Here is a 27030-nt window from a genome sequence, read left to right as displayed (position 1 = left end):
TCTATGTGATACGGGTGGGCATCTGGCTGTAGTGGGCCTGTGTGGGGTCTATGTGATACGGGTGGGCACCTGGCTGTACTGGGCCTGTGTGGGGTCTGTGTGGGGTCTGTGTGATACGGGTGGGCACTTGGCTGTACTGGGCCTTTGTGTGGTTTATGTGGTACGGGTGGGCATCTGGCTCTTTCCTCAAAAGTACTGCATCCGTCACCCCCACGTGACACTATGTCTCCCCTCTCAAACGTGGGGTGACAGGGGTGCAGTTCTTTTGAGGAAAGAGTGTCAATGGATCAGCCGATTAATAACATTGGCCTCCTATGAATTAAATGTTCAATTGGGGTTGAGCTGTTTTTGAACACAGATTAATGTTGGTTATATGCTATGTATTTATAGTTCTGTACGAGTGATGTCACTAATGTGTAATCAATGCTATGATATCTCTGGCGTCCCTGGATACGGGAACAGCCTGATGACGTCATACATGAGCCGGCGGGCCGGGTGGGCAGTCCCGCGTCCGGCTTTCACTGTGAGTGATGTTCATCTATATAAAGGTATGCAGTTACCATTAACATTGAAACGTTGCTATAACAGATCAGCCTCTGTGTGCGTTATTGTATCATAAGTCCGTAGATGCCGTCAATATGCTTATATATCAATATATATCAATCACTCACCCACACTCGCCATATATAGCGGCAGCCAGAACAGGAACGTATAACTGACCAGTTTGGCAAATAACAAACACATAGAGAATTCCACCACGCCCTGCAAGAGAAAATGAGTCACATATCACTTCATACCGTTGGCATGTCCTCACCTCCCCGCTATGTACCTCCAAACCAGAGACCCCGCACAGTCCCATTACTGCCAGGTGCCCACCTGTACCACATATACCCCACACAGTCCCATTACTGCCAGGTGCCCACCCGTACCACATATACCCCACACAGGCCCAGTACTGCCAGGTTCCCCTCCATACCACACAGCCCCCACATAGGCCCAGTACTGCCAGGTTCCCCTCCATACCACACAGACCCCACACAGGCCCAGTACAGCCAGGTGCCCACCCATACCACACAGACCCCACATAGGCCCAGTACAGCCAGGTGCCCACCCATACCACATAGACCCCACACAGGGCTGGTACAGCCACTTACATGGAATGGTGTTTGGAACGACAGAACTCTTTAGGCAATAACAAATCCATTACCTAAAACTAATCTCACCGGTATTTGGAGAGCCCCCAAAAAGCTGATGGCAGATGTTCCACTCCTTCCATTACTGGGGTCCTTCTGTAGGATAACAACGTGATGTGTGGGGTAGACTGGACTGGGGCCAAGCATATTCTGTACCTCCCAGCTCTGACAAACGAAAACAACAATTCATAGAATATGGACTTTATATACAGCAGGAAATAAGGAAAATGTACATCTTTAGTAGAAAGCCACCATACCATCTGTCATACCATAGAGTAAGAACCCCTTTACGCCAACTCCCACCATACCATCTGTCATACCATAGAGTAAGTGCCCCTATACGCCAACTCCCACCATACCATCTGTCATACCATAGAGTAAGTGCCCCTATACGCCAACTCCCACCATACCATCTGTCATACCATAGAGTAAGTGCCCCTATACGCCAACTCCCACCATACCATCTGTCATACCATAGAGTAAGAACCCCTATACGCCAACTCCCATCATACCATCTGTCATACCATAGAGTAAACACCCCTTTACGCCAACTCCCACCATACCATCTGTCATACCATAGAGTAAGTGCCCCTATACGCCAACTCCCACCATACCATCTGTCATACCATAAAGTGCCCCTATACGCCAACTCCCACCATACCATCTGTCATACCATAGAGTAAGAACCCCTTTACGCCAACTCCCACCATACCATCTGTCATACCATAGAGTAAGTGCCCCTATACGCCAACTCCCACCATACCATCTGTCATACCATAGAGTAAGTGCCCCTATACGCCAACTCCCACCATACCATCTGTCATACCATAAAGTGCCCCTATACGCCAACTCCCACCATACCATCTGTCATACCATAGAGTAAGAACCCCTTTACGCCAACTCCCACCATACCATCTGTCATACCATAGAGTAAGTGCCCCTATACGCCAACTCCCACCATACCATCTGTCATACCATACAGTAAGAACCCCTTTACACCAACTCCCACCATACCATCTGTCATACCATCTGTCATACCATAGAGTAAGTGCCCCTATACGCCAACTCCCACCATACCATCTGTCATATCATAGAGTAAGTGCCCCTATACGCCAACTCCCACCATACCATCTGTCATACCATAGAGTAAGAACCCCTTTACGCCAACTCCCACCATACCATCTGTCATACCATAGAATAAGAACCCCTTTACGCCAACTCCCACCATACCATCTGTCATACCATAGAGTAAGTGCCCCTATACGCCAACTCCCACCATACCATCTGTCATACCATAGAGTAAGAACCCCGATACGCCAACTCCCATCATACCATCTTTCATACCATAGAGTAAGAGCCCCTATAGGCCAACTCCCACCATACCATCTGTCATACTCAGATATATTTCAGACTCCTGCAATCACTGACTGAGATTAGAAAAGTCATCAGCCTGATGAGTCGTGACCCCACGCCAACTCCCGTCATACCAGCTGTCATACCATAGAGTAAAAACCCCTATACGCCAACTCCCATCATACCATAGAGTAAGTGCCCCTATACGTCAACTCCCATCATACCATAGAGTAAGAGCCCCTATGTGCCAACTCCCATCATACCATAGAGTAAGTGCCCCTATACGCCAACTCCCTTCATACCAGCTGTCTTACCATAGAGTAAGAGCCCCTATACGCCAACTCCCATCATACCAGCTGTCTTACCAACAGAGTAAGAGCCCCTATACACCAATTCCCACCATACCAGCTGTCATACCATAGAGTAAGAACCCCTATACGCCAACTCCCATCATACCATAGAGTAAGAGCCCCTATACGCCAACTCCCATCATAACAGCTGTCATACCATAGAGCAGGCATTCCCAACCACGGTCCTCAAGGCACACCAACAGTGCAGGTTTTAGTGATATCCAGGCTTCAGCACAGGTTGTTTAATCAGAATCCCTCAGACATTAATTAAGTCACCTGTGCTCAAGCCTTGATAGCTACAAAACCTGCACTATTGGTATGCCTTGAGGACCGTGGTTGGGAATGCCTGCCATAGAGTAACAGCCCCTATACTACACCAACCCCCATGCACACAGGAGGAGTCTGTCCTACAGACACAGTACTGGGAGCATCGGTAATACACGCAGGAGGCATCTATCTCCTACAGATGCAGCACCGGGACCATCACTAATACACGCAGGAGGCGTCTATCTCCTACAGACGCAGCACCGGGACAATCACTAATACACGCAGGAGGCGTCTATCTCCTACAGACGCAGCACCGGGACCATCACTAATACACGCAGGAGGCATCTATCTCCTACAGACGCAGCCCCGGGACCATCACTAAAACACACAGGAGGCGTCTATCTCCTACAGACGCAGCACCGGGACCATCACTAATACACGCAGGAGTCATCCATCTCCTGCAGACGCAGCACCGGGACCATCACTAATACACGCAGGAGGCATCTATCTCCTACAGACGCAGCACCGGGATCATCACTAATACACGCAGGAGGCATCTATCTCCTACAGACCCAGCACCGGGACCATCACTAATACACGCAGGAGGCATCTATCTCCTACAGACACAGCACCAGGGCCATCACTAATACACGCAGGAGGCGTCTATCTCCTACAGACGCAGCACCGGGACCATCACTACTACACGCAGGAGGCATCTATCTCCTACAGACGCAGAACCAGGACCATCACTAATACACGCAGGAGGCGTCTATTTCTTACAGACGCAGCACCGGGACCATCACTAATCCACGCAGGAGGCATCTATCTCCTACAGACACAGCACCGGGATCATCACTAATACACGCAGGAGGCATCTATCTCCTACAGACACTGCACCGGGACCATCACTAATACACGCAGGAGGCGTCTATCTCCTACAGACGCAGCACCAGGACCATCACTAATACACGCAGGAGACATCTATCTCCTACAGACGCAGCACCAGGACCATCACTAATGCACGCAGGAGGCATCTATCTCCTACAGACGCAGAACCAGGACCATCACTAATACACGCAGGAGGCGTCTATTTCTTACAGACGCAGCACCGGGACCATCACTAATCCACGCAGGAGGCATCTATCTCCTACAGACACAGCACCAGGGCCATCACTAATACACGCAGGAGGCATCTATCTCCTACAGACCCAGCACCGGGACCATCACTAATGCACGCAGGAGGCATCTATCTCCTACAGATGCAACACCAGGACCATCACTAATACACGCAGGAGGCATGTATCTCCTACAGACGAAGCACCAGGACCATCACTAATACAGGCAGGAGGCATATATCTCCTACAGACACAGCACCGGGACCATCACTAATACACGCAGGAGGCATCTATCTCCTACAGACGCAGCACCGGGACCATCACTAATACACGCAGGAGGCATCTATCACCTACAGACACTGCACCTGGACCATCACTAATACACGCAGGAGGCATCTATCTCCTACAGACGCAGCACCGGGACCATCACTAATGCAGGCAGGAGGCATCTATCTCCTACAGACCCAGCACCGGGACCATCACTAATGCACACAGAAGGCATCTATCTCCTACAGACGCAACACCAGGACCATCACTAATACACGCAGGAGGCATCTATCTCCTACAGATGCAGCACCGGGACCATCAGTAATGCAGGCAGGAGGCATCTATCTCCTACAGACCCAGCACCGGGACCATCACTAATGCACGCAGGAGGCATCTATCTCCTACAGACGCAACACCAGGACCATCACTAATACACGCAGGAGGCATCTATCTCCTACAGACACAGCACCAGGACCATCACTAATACACGCAGGAGGCATCTATCTCCTACAGACACAGCACCAGGACCATCACTAATACACGCAGGAGGCGTCTATCTCCTACAGACACAGCACCAGGACCATCACTAATACACGCAGGAGGCGTCTATCTCCTACAGACGAAGCACCAGGACCATCACTAATACAGGCAGGAGGCATCTATCTCCTACAGACCCAGCACCGGGACCATCACTAATGCACGCAGGAGGCATCTATCTCCTACAGACGCAACACCAGGACCATCACTAATACACGCAGGAGGCGTCTATCTCCTACAGACGCAGCACCGGGACCATCACTAATGCACGCAGGAGGCATCTATCTCCTACAGACGCAACACCAGGACCATCACTAATACACGCAGGAGGCGTCTATCTCCTACAGACGAAGCACCAGGACCATCACTAATACAGGCAGGAGGCATCTATCTCCTACAGACGCAGCACCGGGACCATCACTAATACACGCAGGAGGCATCTATCACCTACAGACACTGCACCGGGACCATCACTAATACACGCAGGAGGCATCTATCTCCTACAGACCCAGCACCGGGACCATCACTAATGCACACAGGAGGCATCTATCTCCTACAGACGCAGCACCGGGACCATCACTAATACACGCAGGAGGCATCTATCTCCTACAGACCCAGCACCGGGACCATCACTAATACACGCAGGAGGCATCTATCTCCTACAGACACAGCACCAGGGCCATCACTAATACACGCAGGAGGCGTCTATCTCCTACAGACGCAGCACCGGGACCATCACTAATGCACGCAGGAGGCATCTATCTCCTACAGACCCAGCACCGGGACCATCACTAATACACGCAGGAGGCATCTATCTCCTACAGACGCAGCACCGGGACCATCACTAATACATGCAGGAGGCATCTATCTCCTACAGACGCAGCACCGGGACCATCACTAATACATGCAGGAGGCATCTATCACCTACAGACACTGCACCGGGACCATCACTAATACACGCAGGAGGCGTCTATCTCCTACAGACGCAGCACCAGGACCATCACTAATACACGCAGGAGACATCTATCTCCTACAGACGCAGCACCAGGACCATCACTAATGCACGCAGGAGGCATCTATCTCCTACAGACGCAGAACCAGGACCATCACTAATACACGCAGGAGGCGTCTATTTATTACAGACGCAGCACCGGGACCATCACTAATCCACGCAGGAGGCATCTATCTCCTACAGACACAGCACCAGGGCCATCACTAATACACGCAGGAGGCATCTATCTCCTACAGACGCAGCACCGGGACCATCACTAATACACGCAGGAGGCATCTATCTCCTACAGACGCAACACCAGGACCATCACTAATACACGCAGGAGGCATCTATCTCCTACAGATGCAGCACCGGGACCATCAGTAATGCAGGCAGGAGGCATCTATCTCCTACAGACCCAGCACCGGGACCATCACTAATGCACGCAGGAGGCATCTATCTCCTACAGACGCAACACCAGGACCATCACTAATACACGCAGGAGGCTTCTATCTCCTACAGACACAGCACCAGGGCCATCACTAATACACGCAGGAGGCGTCTATCTCCTACAGACGCAGCACCGGGACCATCACTAATACACGCAGGAGGCATCTATCTCCTACAGACACCTTCTGCTGCATTTACATTTTAATTACACATCAACTTCCCTGAGGCAGGACTTACACCCAACATATAGCACCAAATAATGCAGGGATGGGGAATCTTAGGCCCTCCAGCTGTTGTTGAACTACACATCCCAGCATGCCTTGCTACAGTTTTGCTATTTGGCAATCCTAAACCTGTTGCAGGGCATGTTGAGATGTGTAGTTCAACAACAGCTGGAGGGCCGAAGGTTCCCCCATCCCTGATAGAATGTCATCACCATCCAAGAACACACGTCTCACATATACATCTAGTGCAGGCCGCTCTCCCCCAGCACCAAGTCTGCGATTGCCGACAATTAGGCCGCACTCCCCCAGAGACAGGGTAGGCAACACTTGCCGCAGAGCACTTACCTTGTCAGTTACAGACTCTTCAGCTCTTAGAACTTGATTCTGTATCTTAAAGCCATTACATGATGAAGAGGATGGAATCTGACAAGGAGAAGAGAACACCCAGTAATTATGTTACAGACAGTATAGTGCGATGAAAGATGTAGTATTAGAAGATAAAGTACGAGGAGACTGTGGGGGGGAGGTTGGAGACTGGTCTGGGGTTGGAGAGCAGTATGTGGGGGGGGAGGCTGGAGAGCAGACTGTGGGGGGGGAGGCTGGAGAGCAGACTGTGGGGGGGGAGGCGGGAGAGCAGACTGTGGGGGGGGGAGGCGGGAGAGCAGACTGTGGGGGGGGGGAGGCGGGAGAGCAGACTGTGGGGTGGGGGAGGCTGGAGAAAAGTCTGTGTGTGGGGGGGAGGCTGGAGAGCAGTCTGTGTGTGGGGGGGGGAGGCTGGAGAGCAGTCTGTGTGTGGGGGGGGAGGCTGGAGAGCACTCTGTGTGTGGGGGGGGAGGCTGGAGAGCACTCTGTGTGTGGGGGGGGGTTGGAGAGCGGTAAGGATAAGGTAGAACTGGACAAATTTGGGCTTGAAGGTCAGAAGAACCCATAACAGAGCTGGTTGGGATAAGTGAGAAATTGGAGAAGATTTATAAGAAATAACAGGAAGCATATTACAGAATAACCGACAGAGGAAGCGCATAACGACAGACAGAGGAAGCGTACGATAGTATAACGACAGACAGAGGAAGCGTACAATAGTATAACGACAGACAGAGGAAGCGTACAATAGTATAACGACAGACAGCGGAAGCGTACAATAGTATAACGACAGACAGCGGAAGCGTACAATAGTATAACGACAGACAGAGGAAGCATATAACGACAGACAGAGGAAGCGTACAATAGTATAACGACAGACAGGAAGCGCACAACGACAGACAGAGGAAGCGCACACCGACAGACAGAGGAAGCGCACACCAACAGACAGAGGAAGCGCACACCAACAGACAGAGGAAGCGCACACCGACAGACAGAGGAAGCGCATACCGACAGACAGAGGAAGCGCATACCGACAGACAGAGGAAGCGCATACCGACAGACAGAGGAAGCGCATACCGACAGACAGAGGAAGCGCATACCGACAGACAGAGGAAGCGCATAACGACAGACAGAGGAAGCGTACCATAGTAGAACGACAGACAGAGGAAGCGTACTATAGTAGAACGACAGACAGAGGAAGCGCATAACGACAGACAGAGGAAGCGTCTAATAGTATAATGAAAGAGGAAGCATATAATGACAGACAGAGGAAGCATACAATAGTATAATGACAGATAGAGGAAGTGTATAATAGTAGAACGACAGAGAGGAAGCATATAATAACAGACAGAGGAAGCGTACAATAGTATAATGACAGACAGAGGAAGCGTATAATAGTATAACGACAGACAGAGGAAGCATATAATGACAGACAGAGGAAGCATACAATAGTATAATGACAGATAGAGGAAGTGTATAATAGTAGAACGACAGAGAGGAAGCATATAATGACAGACAGAGGAAGCGTACAATAGTATAATGACAGACAGAGGAAGCGTATAATAGTATAACGACAGACAGAGGAAGCATATAATGACAGACAGAGGAAGCTTACAATAGTATAATGACAGATAGAGGAAGTGTATAATAGTAGAACGACAGAGAGGAAGCATATAACGACAGACAGCGGAAGCGTACAAAAGTAGAACGACAGACAGCGGAAGCGTACAATAGTAGAACGACAGACAGAGGAAGCGTATAATAGTATAACGACAGACAGAGGAAGCATATAATAGAATAACAACATACAGAGGAAGACAGAGGAAGCGTACAATAGTATAATGACAGACAGAGGAAGCGTATAATAGCATAATGACAGACAGAGGAAGCGTACAATAGTATAACGACAGACAGAGGAAGCATAAAATAGTATAACGACAGACAGAGGAAGCGTATAATAGTATAACGACAGACAGAGGAAGCGTACAATAGTATAACGACAGACAGAGTAAGCGTACAATAGTATAACGACAGACAGAGGAAGCATAAAATAGTATAACGACAGACAGAGGAAGCGTATAATAGTATAACGACAGACAGAGGAAGCGTACAATAATATAACGACAGACAGAGGAAGCGTACAATAGTATAACGACAGACAGAGGAAGACAGCGGAAGCGTATAATAGTATAACGACAGACAGAGGAAGACAGCGGAAGCGTACAATAGTATAATGACAGACAGAGGAAGAATAATATAGTATAACGACAAACAGAGGAAGCGTATAATAGTATAACGACAGACAGAGGAAGCGTATAATAGTATAACGACAGACAGAGGAAGCGTACAATAGTATAACGACAGACAGAGGAAGCGTATAATAGTAGAACGACAGACAGAGGAAGCATATAATGACAGACAGAGGAAGCGTATAATAGTATAACGACAGATAGAGGAAGTGTATAATAGTACAACGACAGAGAGGAAGCATATAATGACAGACAGAGGAAGCGTATAATAGTATAACGACAGACAGAGGAAGCGTATAATAGTATAACGACAGACAGAGGAAGCATATAATGACAGTCAGAGGAAGCTTACAATAGTATAATGACAGATAGAGGAAGTGTATTATAGTAGAACGACAGAGAGGAAGCATATAACGACAGACAGAGGAAGCGTACAATAGTAGAACGACAGAGGAAGCGTATAATAGCATAACGACAGACAGCGGAAGCGTACAATAGTATAACGTAAGACAGCGGAAGCGTACAATAGTATAACGACAGACAGCGGAAGCGTACAATAGTATAACGTAAGACAGCGGAAGCGTACAATAGTATAACGACAGACAGCGGAAGCGTACAATAGTATAATGACAGACAGCGGAAGCGTATAATAGTATAACGACAGACAGAGGAAGCATATAATGACAGACAGAGGAAGCGTATAATAGTATAATGACAGACAGAGGAAGCGTACAATAGTATAATGACAGACAGAGGAAGCGTATAATAGTAGAACGACAGACAGAGGAAGCGTATAATAGTAGAACGACAGACAGAGGAAGCATATAATAGTATAACGACAGACAGAGGAAGCATATAATGACAGACAGAGGAAGCATACAATAGTATAATGACAGATAGAGGAAGTGTATAATAGTAGAACGACAGAGAGGAAGCATATAATGACAGACAGAGGAAGCGTACAATAGTATAATGACAGACAGAGGAAGCGTATAATAGTATAACGACAGACAGAGGAAGCATATAATGACAGACAGAGGAAGCATACAATAGTATAATGACAGATAGAGGAAGTGTATAATAGTAGAACGACAGAGAGGAAGCATATAATGACAGACAGAGGAAGCGTACAATAGTATAATGACAGACAGAGGAAGCGTATAATAGTATAACGACAGACAGAGGAAGCATATAATGACAGACAGAGGAAGCTTACAATAGTATAATGACAGATAGAGGAAGTGAATAATAGTAGAACGACAGAGAGGAAGCATATAACGACAGACAGCGGAAGCGTACAATAGTAGAACGACAGACAGCGGAAGCGTACAATAGTAGAACGACAGACAGAGGAAGCGTATAATAGTATAACGACAGACAGAGGAAGCATATAATAGAATAACTACATACAGAGGAAGCGTACAATAGTATAATGACAGACAGAGGAAGCGTATAATAGCATAATGACAGACAGAGGAAGCGTACAATAGTATAACGACAGACAGAGGAAGCATAAAATAGTATAACGACAGACAGAGGAAGCGTATAATAGTATAACGACAGACAGAGGAAGCGTACAATAGTATAACGACAGACAGAGTAAGCGTACAATAGTATAACGACAGACAGAGGAAGCATAAAATAGTATAACGACAGACAGAGGAAGCGTATAATAGTATAACGACAGACAGAGGAAGCGTACAATAGTATAACGACAGACAGAGGAAGCGTACAATAGTATAACGACAGACAGAGGAAGACAGCGGAAGCGTATAATAGTATAACGACAGACAGAGGAAGACAGCGGAAGCGTACAATAGTATAATGACAGACAGAGGAAGAATAATATAGTATAACGACAAACAGAGGAAGCGTATAATAATATAACGACAGACAGAGGAAGCATATAATAGTATAACGACAGACAGAGGAAGCGTATAATAGTATAACGACAGACAGAGGAAGCGTACAATAGTATAACGACAGACAGAGGAAGCATAAAATAGTATAACGACAGACAGAGGAAGCGTATAATAGTATAACGACAGACAGAGGAAGCGTACAATAGTATAACGACAGACAGAGGAAGCGTACAATAGTATAACGACAGACAGAGGAAGACAGCGGAAGCGTATAATAGTATAACGACAGACAGAGGAAGACAGCAGAAGCGTACAATAGTATAATGACAGACAGAGGAAGAATAATATAGTATAACGACAAACAGAGGAAGCGTATAATAGTATAAAGACAGACAGAGGAAGCGTATAATAGTATAACGACAGACAGAGGAAGCGTACAATAGTATAACGACAGACAGAGGAAGACAGCGGAAGCGTATAATAGTATAACGACAGACAGAGGAAGCGTACAATTGTATAATAACAGACAGAGGAAGCGTATAATAGTAGAACGACAGACAGAGGAAGCATATAATGACAGACAGAGGAAGCGTATAATAGTATAACAACAGATAGAGGAAGTGTATAATAGTACAACGACAGAGAGGAAGCATATAAAAACAGACAGAGGAAGCGTATAATAGTATAACGACAGACAGAGGAAGCATATAATAGTATAACGACAGACAGAGGAAGCTTACAATAGTATAATGACAGATAGAGGAAGTGTATTATAGTAGAACGACAGAGAGGAAGCATATAACGACAGACAGAGGAAGCGTACAATAGTAGAACGACAGAGGAAGCGTATAATAGCATAACGACAGACAGCGGAAGCGTACAATAGTATAACGTAAGACAGCGGAAGCGTACAATAGTATAACGACAGACAGCGGAAGCGTACAATAGTATAAACGTAAGACAGCGGAAGCGTACAATAGTATAACGACAGACAGCGGAAGCGTACAATAGTATAATGACAGACAGCGGAAGCGTATAATAGTATAACGACAGACAGAGGAAGCATATAATGACAGACAGAGGAAGCGTATAATAGTATAATGACAGACAGAGGAAGCGTATAATAGTAGAACGACAGACAGAGGAAGCGTATAATAGTAGAACGACAGACAGAGGAAGCATATAATAGTATAACGACATACAGAGGAAGACAGAGGAAGCGTACAATAGTATAATGACAGACAGAGGAAGCATATAATAGTATAACGACAGACAGAGGAAGCGTACAATAGCATAATGACAGACAGAGGAAGCGTACAATAGCATAACGACAGACAGAGGAAGCATATAATGACAGACAGAGGAAGCATACAATAGTATAACGACAGACAGCGGAAGCGTACAATAGTATAAACGTAAGACAGCGGAAGCGTACAATAGTATAACGACAGACAGAGCAAGCGTACAATAGTATAATGACAGACAGCGGAAGCGTATAATAGTATAACGACAGACAGAGGAAGCATATAATGACAGACAGAGGAAGCGTACAATAGTATAATGACAGACAGAGGAAGCGTATAATAGTAGAACGACAGACAGAGGAAGCGTACAATAGTATAACGACAGACAGAGGAAGCGTACAATAGTATAACGGCAGACAGAGGAAGCGTACAATAGTATAACGACAGACAGAGGAAGCGTACAATAGCATAACGACAGACAGAGGAAGCGTACAATAGTATAACGACAGACAGAGGAAGCGTATAATAGTAGAACGACAGACAGAGGAAGCGTACAATAGTATAACGACAGACAGAAGAAGCGTATAATAGTAGAACGACAGACAGAGGAAGCGTACAATAGTAGAAAGACAGACAGAGGAAGCATATAATAGTATAACGACAGATAGAGGAAGTGTATAATAGTACAACGACAGAGAGGAAGCATATAATGACAGACAGAGGAAGCGTACAATAGTATAATGACAGACAGAGGAAGCATATAATGACAGACAGAGGAAGCATACAATAGTATAATGACAGATAGAGGAAGTGTATAATAGTAGAACGACAGAGAGGAAGCATATAATGACAGACAGAGGAAGCGTACAATAGTATAATGACAGACAGAGGAAGCGTATAATAGTATAACGACAGACAGAGGAAGCGTATAATAGTAAAACGACAGACAGAGGAAGCATATAATGACAGACAGAGGAAGCTTACAATAGTATAATGACAGATAGAGGAAGTGTATAATAGTAGAACGACAGAGAGGAAGAGTACAATAGTATAATGACAGACAGAGGAAGCGTACAATAGTATAATGACAGACAGAGGAAGCGTATAATAGTAAAACGACAGACAGAGGAAGCATATAATGACAGACAGAGGAAGCTTACAATAGTATAATGACAGATAGAGGAAGTGTATTATAGTAGAACGACAGAGAGGAAGCATATAACGACAGACAGAGGAAGCGTACAATAGTAGAACGACAGACAGCGGAAGCGTACAATAGTATAACGTAAGACAGCGGAAGCGTACAATAGTATAACGACAGACAGCGGAACCGTACAATAGTATAACGACAGACAGAGGAAGCATATAATAGTATAACGACATACAGAGGAAGACAGAGGAAGCGTACAATAGTATAATGACAGACAGAGGAAGCGTACAATAGTATAACGACAGACAGAGGAAGCGTATAATAGCATGATGACAGAAAGAGGAAGCGTATAATAGTAGAACGACAGACAGAGGAAGCGTATAATAGAACGACAGACAGAGGAAGCGTACAATAGTATAACGACAGAGGAAGCGTATAATAGTAGAACGACAGACAGAGGAAGCGTATAATAGTAGAACGACAGACAGAGGAAGCGCATTATAGTATAACAACAGACAGGAAGCGTACAATAGTATAACGACAGACAGCGGAAGCGTACAATAGTATAACGACAGACAGAGGAAGCATATAATAGTATAACGACATACAGAGGAAGCGTACAATAGTATAATGACAGACAGAGGAAGCGTACAATAGTATAATGACAGACAGAGGAAGCGTATAATAGTAGAACGACAGACAGAGGAAGCGTATAATAGTAGAACGACAGACAGAGGAAGCGTACAATAGTATAACGACAGACAGAGGAAGCGTATAATAGTAGAACGACAGACAGAGGAAGCGCATTATAGTATAACAACAGACAGAGGAAGCGTACAATAGTATAACGACAGACAGCGGAAGCGTACAATAGTATAACGACAGACAGAGGAAGCATATAATAGTATAACGACAGACAGAGGAAGCATATAATGACAGACAGAGGAAGCTTACAATAGTATAATGACAGATAGAGGAAGTGTATTATAGTAGAACGACAGAGAGGAAGCATATAACGACAGACAGAGGAAGCGTACAATAGTAGAACGACAGACAGCGGAAGCGTACAATAGTATAATGACAGACAGCGGAACCGTACAATAGTATAACGACAGACAGAGGAAGCATATAATAGTATAACGACATACAGAGGAAGACAGAGGAAGCGTACAATAGTATAATGACAGACAGAGGAAGCGTACAATAGTATAACGACAGACAGAGGAAGCGTATAATAGCATGATGACAGAAAGAGGAAGCGTACAATAGTATAACGACAGACAGAGGAAGCGTATAATAGTATAATGACAGACAGAGGAAGCGTACAATAGTATAACGACAGACAGAGGAAGCGTATAATAGTAGAACGACAGACAGAGGAAGCGTATAATAGTAGAACGACAGACAGAGGAAGCGTACAATAGTATAACGACAGACAGAGGAAGCGTATAATAGTAGAACGACAGACAGAGGAAGCGTATAATAGTAGAACGACAGACAGAGGAAGCGTATTATAGTATAACAACAGACAGAGGAAGCGTACAATAGTATAACGACAGACAGCGGAAGCGTACAATAGTATAACGACAGACAGAGGAAGCGTACAATAGTATAACGACAGACAGAGGAAGCATATAATAGTATAACGACAGACAGAGGAAGCGTATAATAGTAGAACGACAGACAGAGGAAGCGTATAATAGTAGAACGACAGACAGAATAAGCGTACAATAGTATAATGACAGACAGAGGAAGCGTATAATAGCATAATGGCAGAAAGAGGAAGCGTACAATAGTATAATGACAGACAGCGGAAGCGTATAATAGTATAACAGACAGAGGAAGCATATAATGACAGACAGAGGAAGCGTATAATATTATAACGACAGACAGAATAAGCGTATAATAGTATATTGACAGACAGAGGAAGCGTATAATAGTATATTGACAGACAGAGGAAGCGTATAATAGTATAACGACAGATAGAATAAGCGTATAATAGTATAACAACAGACAGAGGAAGCGTATAATATTAGAACGACAGACAGAGGAAGCGTATAATAGTATAACGACAGACAGAGGAAGACAGGAAGCGTATAATAGTATAATGACAGACAGAGGAAGCATACAGTATATTTACCAGAGACGGCAAGTCACACTTAATATCCCGGGGATCTAAAAACACAACATACACAAATCAGAAATCCGTATAATCAGGATAGTGCAAAAAGCACAACACCAAAACGCATTTGATTGGCGCCGGGAAGGACACGTAAGGGTCATGGCTTTGTCACATTCTAATCATGTGTGTGGGAAAAGCAGAATGTGGGACCGATTGGTGTAGAACAGGGGTGGCCAACCAATTATCAACAAAAAAATATTTTCTGGTAAGACAGAGCAGATACCATAAAAAAATGGGTGTGGCCTAGGTCCCATAATACCACGCCCCATTTTTTAATGGGTTGTGGCTTAGCTGGCACAAGGCCCTGCCATATTTTTGTGTTCACGCCTTTGGAATGACGTTTGTAGGAGCATGACCTTGTGTCAAACAAGCACATGGGAAGATTACAGAATTTGTGTATTTTTACACATATACAGTGTGTGTGTGTTTAGTTATATACAGGGGCGTAGCTAAGGGTTCATGGGCCCTGGTGGGAAAGGTCAGCTTGGGGCCCCCCTACATACAACAAAATTAAAATCTCGGTCTGTTTATATGCAGCTCATGCAGTACACCTGCCCCCCTGCATGCATAGTGCTCCCTTCTCACCCCTTGACTCCTACAGTACACCTAGCCCCCTGCCCCAGTGGAGCTTACAATCTATATTCCCTACCACATGTTCACGCACTCACAGACATTCTAGGGTTAATTTGTTAGGAGCCAATTAGCCTACCAGTATATTTTAGGATTGTGGGAGGAAACCGGAGTACCCGGAGGAAACCCACACAAGTGCGGGGAGAATATACAAACTCCGCACAGTTAGAGCCATGGTGGGAATCAAACCCATGACCTCAGTGCTGTGAGGCAGTAATGCTAACCATTACACCATCCGTACTGCCCCGTATATATAACACATGGTGGGGATAGAACCCATGACCTCAGTGCTGTGAGGCAGTAATGCTAACCATTACACCATCCGTGCTGCCCTGTATATATAACACATGGTGGGGATAGAACCCATGACCTCAGTGCTGTGAGGCAGTAATGCTAACCATTACACCATCCGTACTGCCCCGTGTATATATAACACATGGTGGGAATCAAACCCATGACCTCAGTGCTGTGAGGCAGTAATGCTAACCATTACACCATCCGTACTGCCTCGTATATATAACACATGGTGGGAATAGAACCCATGACCTCAGTGCTGTGAGGCAGTAATGTAACCATTACACCATCCGTACTGCCCTGTATATATAACACATGGTGGGGATAGAACCCATGACCTCAGTGCTGTGAGGCAGTAATGTAACCATTACACCATCCGTACTGCCCCGTATATATAACACATGGTGGGGATAGAACCCATGACCTCAGTGCTGTGAGGCAGTAATGTAACCATTACACCATCCGTACTGCCCCGTGTATATATAACACATGGTGGGAATCAAACCCATGACCTCAGTGCTGTGAGGCAGTAATGCTAACCATTACACCATCCGTACTGCCCTGTATATATAACACATGGTGGGGATAGAGCCCATGACCTCAGCGCTGTGAGGCAGTAATGTAACCATTACACCATCCGTACTGCCCTGTATATATAACACATGGTGGGAATAGAACCCATGACCTCAGTGCTGTGAGGCAGTAATGTAACCATTACACCATCTGTACTGCCCCGTATATATAACACATGGTGGGGATAGAACCCATGACCTCAGTGCTGTGAGGCAGTAATGCTAACCATTACACCATCCGTACTGCCCCGTATATATAACACATGGTGGGGATAGAACCCATGACCTCAGTGCTGTGAGGCAGTAATGCTAACCATTACACCATCCGTACTGCCCTGTATATATAACACATGGTGGGGATAGAGCCCATGACCTCAGCGCTGTGAGGCAGTAATGTAACCATTACACCATCCGTACTGCCCTGTATATATAACACATGGTGGGAATAGAACCCATGACCTCAGTGCTGTGAGGCAGTAATACTAACCATTACACCGTCCGTACTGCCCTGTATATATAACACATGGTGGGAATCAAACCCATGACCTCAGTGCTGTGAGGCAGTAATGCTAACCATTACACCGTCCGTACTGCCCCGTATATATAACACATGGTGGGGATAGAACCCATGACCTCAGTGCTGTGAGGCAGTAATGTAACCATTACACCATCAGTACTGCCCTGTATATATAACACATGGTGGGGATAGAACCCATGACCTCAGTGCTGTGAGGCAGTAATGCTAACCATTACACCATCTGTACTGCCCTGTATATATAACACATGGTGGGGATAGAACCCATGACCTCAGTGCTGTGAGGCAGTAATGTAACCATTACACCATCAGTACTGCCCTGTATATATAACACATGGTGGGGATAGAACCCATGACCTCAGTGCTGTGAGGCAGTAATGCTAACCATTACACCATCTGTACTGCCCTGTATATATAACACATGGTGGGGATAGAACCCATGACCTCAGTGTTGTGAGGCAGTAATGTAACCATTACACCATCCGTACTGCCCCGTATATATAACACATGGTGGGGATAGAACCCATGACCTCAGTGCTGTGAGGCAGTAATGTAACCATTACACCATCAGTACTGCCCTGTATATATAACACATGGTGGGGATAGAACCCATGACCTCAGTGCTGTGAGGCAGTAATGCTAACCATTACACCATCTGTACTGCCCTGTATATATAACACATGGTGGGGATAGAACCCATGACCTCAGTGCTGTGAGGCAGTAATGCTAACCATTACACCATCCGTACTGCCCCGTGTATATATAACACATGGTGGGAATCAAACCCATGACCTCAGTGCTGTGAGGCAGTAATGCTAACCATTACACCATCCGTACTGCCTCGTATATATAACACATGGTGGGAATAGAACCCATGACCTCAGTGCTGTGAGGCAGTAATGTAACCATTACACCATCCGTACTGCCCTGTATATATAACACATGGTGGGGATAGAACCCATGACCTCAGTGCTGTGAGGCAGTAATGTAACCATTACACCATCCGTACTGCCCCGTATATATAACACATGGTGGGGATAGAACCCATGACCTCAGTGCTGTGAGGCAGTAATGTAACCATTACACCATCCGTACTGCCCCGTGTATATATAACACATGGTGGGAATCAAACCCATGACCTCAGTGCTGTGAGGCAGTAATGCTAACCATTACACCATCCGTACTGCCCTGTATATATAACACATGGTGGGGATAGAGCCCATGACCTCAGCGCTGTGAGGCAGTAATGTAACCATTACACCATCCGTACTGCCCTGTATATATAACACATGGTGGGAATAGAACCCATGACCTCAGTGCTGTGAGGCAGTAATGTAACCATTACACCATCTGTACTGCCCCGTATATATAACACATGGTGGGGATAGAACCCATGACCTCAGTGCTGTGAGGCAGTAATGCTAACCATTACACCATCCGTACTGCCCCGTATATATAACACATGGTGGGGATAGAACCCATGACCTCAGTGCTGTGAGGCAGTAATGCTAACCATTACACCATCCGTACTGCCCTGTATATATAACACATGGTGGGGATAGAGCCCATGACCTCAGCGCTGTGAGGCAGTAATGTAACCATTACACCATCCGTACTGCCCTGTATATATAACACATGGTGGGAATAGAACCCATGACCTCAGTGCTGTGAGGCAGTAATACTAACCATTACACCGTCCGTACTGCCCTGTATATATAACACATGGTGGGAATCAAACCCATGACCTCAGTGCTGTGAGGCAGTAATGCTAACCATTACACCATCAGTACTGCCCTGTATATATAACACATGGTGGGGATAGAACCTATGACCTCAGTGCTGTGAGGCAGTAATGCTAACCATTACACCATCTGTACTGCCCTGTATATATAACACATGGTGGGGATAGAACCCATGACCTCAGTGCTGTGAGGCAGTAATGCTAACCATTACACCATCCGTACTGCCCATGGCGAGTTCTGTGGACAGCTGTGAATGCTTCTGCAATAAAAGCCAACAGTGAGGGGTGCCTCTCTGTTATACTGTTCAAAAAAACTGCTTTGCTATTCAGCATAATGGTGGGTATTGTAGGGGGTGACCCCAAAATAATTGCTACATACTCAGGTAAAACCTACTGCACCAAGAATGATAGGGTTGATCCTCAAGAACAATCCTTTTAAAAAGTGGCATATCAGGGCAGAACAACTATATAAACCCCTCTTGCCCAAAGACTACCCCCGCTAAAAAGCTATACATGGAGTAACAAGTGAATAAATTCACAGACAATCAATACAGTGTTTTCCAAATCCGTGTGCCCCCCCACCCCACACACTTTTTTCTTACCAGCCTTCTTTCCTCTTAGGAGGAACACTGGCTGTTAGGTGGCTGGCTACTGCTCGACGTGAGTGGGAGCAGTTCAGTCAGGTCAGGCTGCTGCATGCTGCTGACTGACTCCTCAGAGCTTCCGTCCTCGTTCTGAGTGGCCAGCGGTGGGAGGCTTGGAGTGTGCTTGTGAAATATCACCACATTGCGCTGTGCGCGGTGATGTCTATAGAGGTGGGGGCTGGGCAATGACGTTGCAGCGTTGGTCCGCTGCAATAACCTGAACCCAGCGGCGACGGCTCGGTCTGTCCTTCGCTTCAAGTGTGGGCTGGAGGCAGGCGAGGCAGGCTGGCCAGTAACAGGCGCTGCTGCGGGAATTGGGAGATGGACATTCTGCGTGCAAACGTGAGGGGGGTGCCAATCATTAGGAGGTGCCTGTGCACCCCCGGCACCCCCCGTGCGCACGCCTATGCCGGACAGTGGCGGGGGCTGGGCCCCCTGGCTCAGGGGTGCGACCGCTGCGACCCCTGTAGCTACGCCACTGGTTATATATATATCTATCTATATATCTAATCAGCTCTCGGATTTCAGTATCACTTATATGCAGATGATACTCAAATCTATCAACCCCAGAGTTGTCATCAGTGGTTTTGGGCCGAGTCTCTGAATGTCTCTCTGCCATCTCATCTTGGATGTCCTCTCGCCAACTCAAACTCAATATTTACAAAACAAAAATTACTTATATTCCCGCCAACTAATAACAGTTACCATCCCGATATCTCCATCACTGTTGACAACTCGAAAATCTACCCTACCCAGGGTTGCCGACCCTCCCGGAATTTCCGTGAGTCTCCCGAAAATCGGGTCCCCCCTCCCGGCCTCCCGGAAGGGTGGGCAACCCTTCCAGATTCAAGGGGGACCCCCGCTGTCCCCCGGATCGCGGCATTAAAATGCCGCAATCCTCGGGTCTCAGAGGAGGGGGCAGAGCTAAAATTACACAATCGCTTCATTTTAGCACCGCCCCCTCCACGGAGATCCCTGAATTCGATGGTTTAACAGCATGGGGCGGGGCTTAGTAAGGTCACGCTTAAGCCCCGCCCCCTGAAAGGCTACTGACTCTCCTCTCCGGGCTGCTCCCAGAGAGGAGAATAAGAAAGTCGGCAACCCTGACCCTACCCCACAAGCTCGTTACTTAGGGGTCATCCTCGACTCTGACTTGCCATTTCTTCCCCACATTCAATCTGTCTCCAAATCATGTTACATGCATCTAAAAAACATATCCAGAAAAACATATCCAGAATACGACCGTATCTCACACAAGATCAAATCTCTTATCCATGCACTCATTATATCCCGCATTGATTATTGCAATAGCCTCCTAACTGGTCTTCCCAAGAACAGACTCTCACCACTGCAATCCATTTTAAATGCTGCTGCTAGGCTGATCTTCCTTGCAAGACGCTCATCGTCTGCTGATCCGCTCTGCCAGTCCCTCCATTGGTTGCCTGTATATTACCGTATTCAATATAAAACACTTCTACTCGCATATAAAGCTATTAACCATACTGCACCAGCATATATCTCTCTACTTCTCACAAAATATCTCCCATCTCGACCACTCTGCTCTGCACAAGATCTGCGTCTCTCTTCTGCACGGATCACCAGCTCCCATTCACTATTACAGGGCTTTCATCGGGCTGCTCCCACCCTATGGAATGCCCTTCCACGCACAATAAGACTCTCCACTAGTCTCCATACTTTCAAGCGTTCCCTGAAAACTCAGCTCTTCAGGCAAGCCTATCATATTTATATACCGCACACATAACCCTCTGAGGCACTTATGTATTATATAGCTTCCCTTCTGGGCCACAAGCTATGCTATTACTGGTGCCTGTCCTTGTGTTTCCCTCCCATATACCTAATAGATTGTAAGCTTGCAGCAGGGCCCTCCTACCTCCAAGTCTGTCGGTTGTTACCCAGCTTGTTTTATCACTGTCTACTATTGTAAAAGCGCAACGGAATCTTCTGCGCTATATAAGACGCTGTAACGGAATCTGCTGCGCTATATAAGACGCTGTAACGGAATCTGCTGCGCTATATAAGACGCTGTAACGTAACCTGCTGCGCTATATAAGACGCTGTAACGGAATCTGCTGCGCTATATAAGACGCTGTAACGGAATCTGCTGCGCTATATAAGACGCTGTAACGGAATCTGCTGCGCTATATAAGACGCTGTAACGGAATCTGCTGCGCTATATAAGACGCTGTAAATATATATATATATATATATATAACAAATATAGGTGCGCTGACACTATTAAGTCCGTTCAGTCCAAGGAAACAAGTTCTTTGGATGTATAATCCACACCAGTCCAAATGAATTTTACTAGGTGCAGCTCCCCTCTGAATGTCCCGATTCCCACGGGACTCCAAACGTAAACTCCACCTAAAACAGACAGAGGGGGCGCTTCATGGTGTAATATCGTTTTAATAAAAAGGTGGAAATCACTTTAAAAACTTTTCTCCCACGGAGAAGATAAAGCCCGTACCGAAGTAATCATCCAGTGTGGGCTGAATACCACAAGATATGTAAAACAATCCACTGGTTCAATACTGCATGCCCAGAATTTTAAACGTGTCACTCACGGTACCACTCGGCAAGACGCCGGCGCCTCAGCGTCTCAGCAGCGGGGCTTCCAAACAGCGTGAACACAGCGGACTCACAGATGCGTCACACAGACCACGCCCCTACGCGTTTCGTCGATGGACTTCGTCAGTGGGGACGCTGTTTGGAAGCCCCGCTGCTGAGGCGCCGGCGTCTTGCCGAGTGGTACCGTGAGTGACACGTTTAAAATTCTGGGCATGCAGTATTGAACCAGTGGATTGTTTTACATATCTTGTGGTATTCAGCCCACACCGGATGATTACTTCGGTACGGGCTTTATCTTCTCCGTGGGAGAAAAGTTTTTAAAGTGATTTCCACGTTTTTATTAAAACGATATTACACCATGAAGCGCCCCCTCTGTCTGTTTTAGGTGGAATATATATATATATATATATATATATATATATATATATATATATATATATATATATATATATATATATATATATATATTAGAGAGATAGGTGGACCCTCTGCGCATGAAAGGGTTTCCCACTCCAGAAATCAAAAGGTCAGGTCAGCAATGTCAGAGAAGTTCAAGCCGACCACACTAAATCCACAAATCAGATGCAGCCTCCACCAGGACTCACAGGAGAAATACGAATGATCTGCTCCTTGTCGAGCTCCCCCACCGCGTCTGTTCCCGTGTCGGCGGGAGATCGTGGTTTCCAGCAGCACCCCGGACCAGCGGTAGGAGGTTGCCTGGCTATTTCAATTTTGAAACTTGTGGTACCCAGCCCACAGCAGATCTTTATTTGGTACGGGTACATTGTTTGCCTCACCTGGATGTTTTATACCTCTTTTTATTAAAACTTTGTGTTCTACACTATGGAGCGCCCCTCCTGTGCTTTATTTTAATATATCTCTCTTATATATTTGGCTACATCTGTCACTCAAAGTGTGGGGGTGTGTCTAACGCTGGGTGGAGCCTCTGACTCACATGACTGACTCACATGACAGAGAACCAGCCCAGTGAGCCCACAGTGCCAGACACCTTCTGCCTCCCCATGTTGCCCAGCTACTCCACAGCCACCAGGTGAGCGCCCCCCTCCCGCAATTCGTGCCACAGGCCCCCCTCCCGCGATTCACTGCAAACCCTGCAACCTCCCCCCCCCACGCAATTCGCGGCACCCACCTGCGACCCCCCCTCCCGCTATTCACGGACGCCCCCCACGCGATTCACTGCAACCCCAGGATTAAATGGCACATGCAAAACACTGACATGGCTATGGTCGACAATGAAAAAGGTTGACATGAGTTTTTGAAGATTGCCCCCCCTCCCGCGATTTACGCCCCCCCCCCCTCCCATGATTCACAGCACCCCCCTCTCCCGCAATTCGCAATCCCCCCCTCCCGCAATTCACGCCCCCCTCCCGCGCTTTGCAGACCCCCGCCCCTCCCGCAATTCTGCCCCCTCCCTCCCTTGATTCACGGCACACCCCCCCCCCCCCCCGCACCCCTCCCGCAATTCACGCCCCCCTCCCGCGCTTTGCAGCCCCCCGCCCCTCCCGCAATTCTGCCCCCCTCCCTCCCTTGATTCACGGCACCCCCCCGCCACCCCTCCCGCAATTCACGCCCCCCTCCCGCGCTTTGCAGACCCCTGCCGCTCCCGTGATTCGCGGACACCTGCGCCCCTCCCGCAATTCTGCCCCCCTCCCTCCCTTGATTCACGGCACCCCCCTGCAATTCATGGCACCCCTGTGCCCCCTTTAGTCCCCGTATGCCCACACACTTCTATCCCTACCCAGCTTTCTGCTCTCCTGAACCGTAACTTCCACCCAGTAGGGAGGAGACACTGACTCAGGGTCACCGTCCTGTGCTGCCACGCTGGACCCTCACCCACTGGCAGAAGCTGCACAGTGTCCCCCACCCTCCTCTTTAGTCCCCCTTATGCCCACACTCCCCTATCACTACCCAGCCTCCTGTTTTCCTGTGTCGTGACCTCCGCCAGTGGGGAGCCGCTGACTCAAAAACACACTACTATACTATTGCGCGCACACACACACACACACCTAAACAACATGCACACACAGCCCCCCCCCCACACCCACAAATGTCACTGTACCCTCCACACTATCAATGTACATCTTACTCTGTAACCGCTTTTTAATTAAACAAAACAATACACACCCCTTCCACATCATATGCTCTCTATATAACACATTTCACCTATAACTCAAGTTGCAATACAGGCCATCTTTCATACAATTCTAACCATATTTGTCATATACAAACATTAACAAATTAAGGGGCCCCTTACGACTGTGTGAAGAGCGCCCGTAAGGCGCGATGAATCACCTAAATATATATTACAAATATAAAAAAAAAGAACGATTGGGTTGTGCAATCTGATTTTGGTACTTGTGGAGTATCACGGCTCCCACGACCTGCATCGTATGCAGATCGTATGCTAAAAATCGCATCGCATCGCATGTGGCATACGATGGCATACGATGCGATGCGATGTTTTACCGATTTTTGACTATTTTAGCTCAAAAATCGTATGCCATCGCATAACATCGTATGCCATATGTAGTGGCATACGATGTCATACGATGCGATACGATGTTTTACCGATTTTTGCGCAAAAATGGTCAAAAATCGGTAAAACATCGGATAACATCGTATGCCATATGTAGTGGCATACGATGTCATATGATGCGATACGATGTTTTACCGATTTTTGAGCAAAAATGGTGAAAAATCGGTAAAACATCGCATGGCATCGATGCGATACGATGTTTTAACGATTTTTGAGCCATTTTAGCTCAAGAATCGTATGCGATCGCATCGGATGCCATACGATGGCATCCGATGCGATGCCACCCGATTTTGCACTGAAATGCATCAGAATGCATTGAAATGTGTATTAAAGTAGTGAAATGCCCCCAAATGCCATTTTTCATAGTGCACCACCCCCACTATCAACGTCAACCCGAAGCGTGGCGAGCGCAGCGAGCCCGCGAGGGGCGGCGGTACGCATCCTACGACCTTTTCATACCCCCACTATCCACGTCGGCGTGGAGTTGAGAATAGAATAGTGTGGCGAGCGCAGAGAGCCACCGAGCCCGAAGCGTGGCGAGCGCAGCGAGCCCCGCGAGGGGATGCGGATACCTTCACAGCTATACGCGTCTCCTCGCGGGCTTTACAGGTATCCGCGTCCCCTCGCCACGCATCGGGCTCGGTGGCTCGCTGCGCTCGCCACACTATTCTATTCTCAACTCCACGCCGACGTGTATAGTGGGGGTATGAAAAGGTCGTAGGACGCGTACCGCTGCGCTCGCCACGCTTCGGGTTGACGTTGATAGTGGGGGTGGTGCACTATGAAAAATGGCATTTGGGGGCATTTCACTACTTTAATACACATTTCAATGCATTCTGATGCATTTCAGTGCAAAATCGGGTGCCATCGCATCGCATCGGATGCCATCAAATGGCATCCGATGCGATCGCATACGATTTTTGAGCTAAAATGGCTCAAAAATCGGTAAAACATCGTATTGCATCGATGGCATACAATGCCATGCAATGTTTTACCGATTTTTCACCATTTTTGCTCAAAAATCGGTAAAACATCGTATGCCATCGTATGCCACTACATATGGCATACGATGCCATACGATGGGAGCCGTGATACTCCACAAGTACCCTGATTTTTACTGAGGGTGAACTTCCGGGATAATTTAACAATTTTCAGTCCATTCAAAGGAAAAAAATGGATTTCAGGACACTCTAAGTGGCAGCCTCCCAATCCAGCATTCAAGAATGGAATGGCGGACGGAGGAACAGCGGCACTAGGCCCTGGCTTGAAAGTATTTGGGATGAAGATCGATATGGGCATACGTAGAGGAGACTGGGATCAGGAACTCCTCAGGCAAGAAACCAGGTTAATTTTCCTGATGGGTACCGTCCGCCCAGGAGGCTTGAATAAATAAAACAATTCTATAGTTTTCTTGTGAAGATTACCATATTCTTCAACTCTTTCTCCGTCTTTACCTGGTGAACTAACCTTTACAATCACAGAATCAGGTCTCCTTTTTTCCCATCCTATATTCCTATTCGGCCTATATGCAGCGGCAGCCGTATTATCATACTCTTAAAATTCTAATTGCATTGGACAAGTCTTAAAACAACTTTGCACCACAGAAAATCATATACTGGTATTACTCATATCGAACCTATCCCTACTTCACATGTAGGATTTCACCATACACCC

The 27030-nt window shown here is 46.8% G+C and overlaps 1 protein-coding gene across 4 annotated transcripts in view; it reads right to left on the bottom strand.

Moving 5' to 3' along the window:
• SLC37A1 (solute carrier family 37 member 1) overlaps window positions 1-27030 on the bottom strand; it is a 114196-nt gene that overhangs the window by 43957 nt on the left and 43209 nt on the right. For all 4 annotated transcript variants that reach the window (XR_014470215.1, XR_014470214.1, XM_083171425.1 and 1 more), the window contains exons 9-12: window positions 15753-15787; window positions 7093-7170; window positions 1224-1358; window positions 672-762 (exon numbers count right to left, since the gene is read on the bottom strand). Coding sequence is in view for 2 of the 4 variants with exons in the window: in XM_083171425.1 (XP_083027551.1) it covers window positions 672-762; window positions 1224-1358; window positions 7093-7170; window positions 15753-15787 (339 nt within the window). In the remaining 2 variants the exon portion in view is untranslated. The remainder of the gene's footprint in view (window positions 1-671; window positions 763-1223; window positions 1359-7092; window positions 7171-15752; window positions 15788-27030) is intronic.

Source organism: Crinia signifera, chromosome 2 (assembly GCF_055691185.1).
Source record: "Crinia signifera chromosome 2, ASM5569118v1, whole genome shotgun sequence".
In the NCBI taxonomy this organism is placed as follows: Eukaryota; Metazoa; Chordata; class Amphibia; order Anura; family Myobatrachidae; genus Crinia; species Crinia signifera.
Note: the sequence above shows the minus strand (reverse complement) of the source record. Positions and strands in the feature narration are given on the sequence as shown.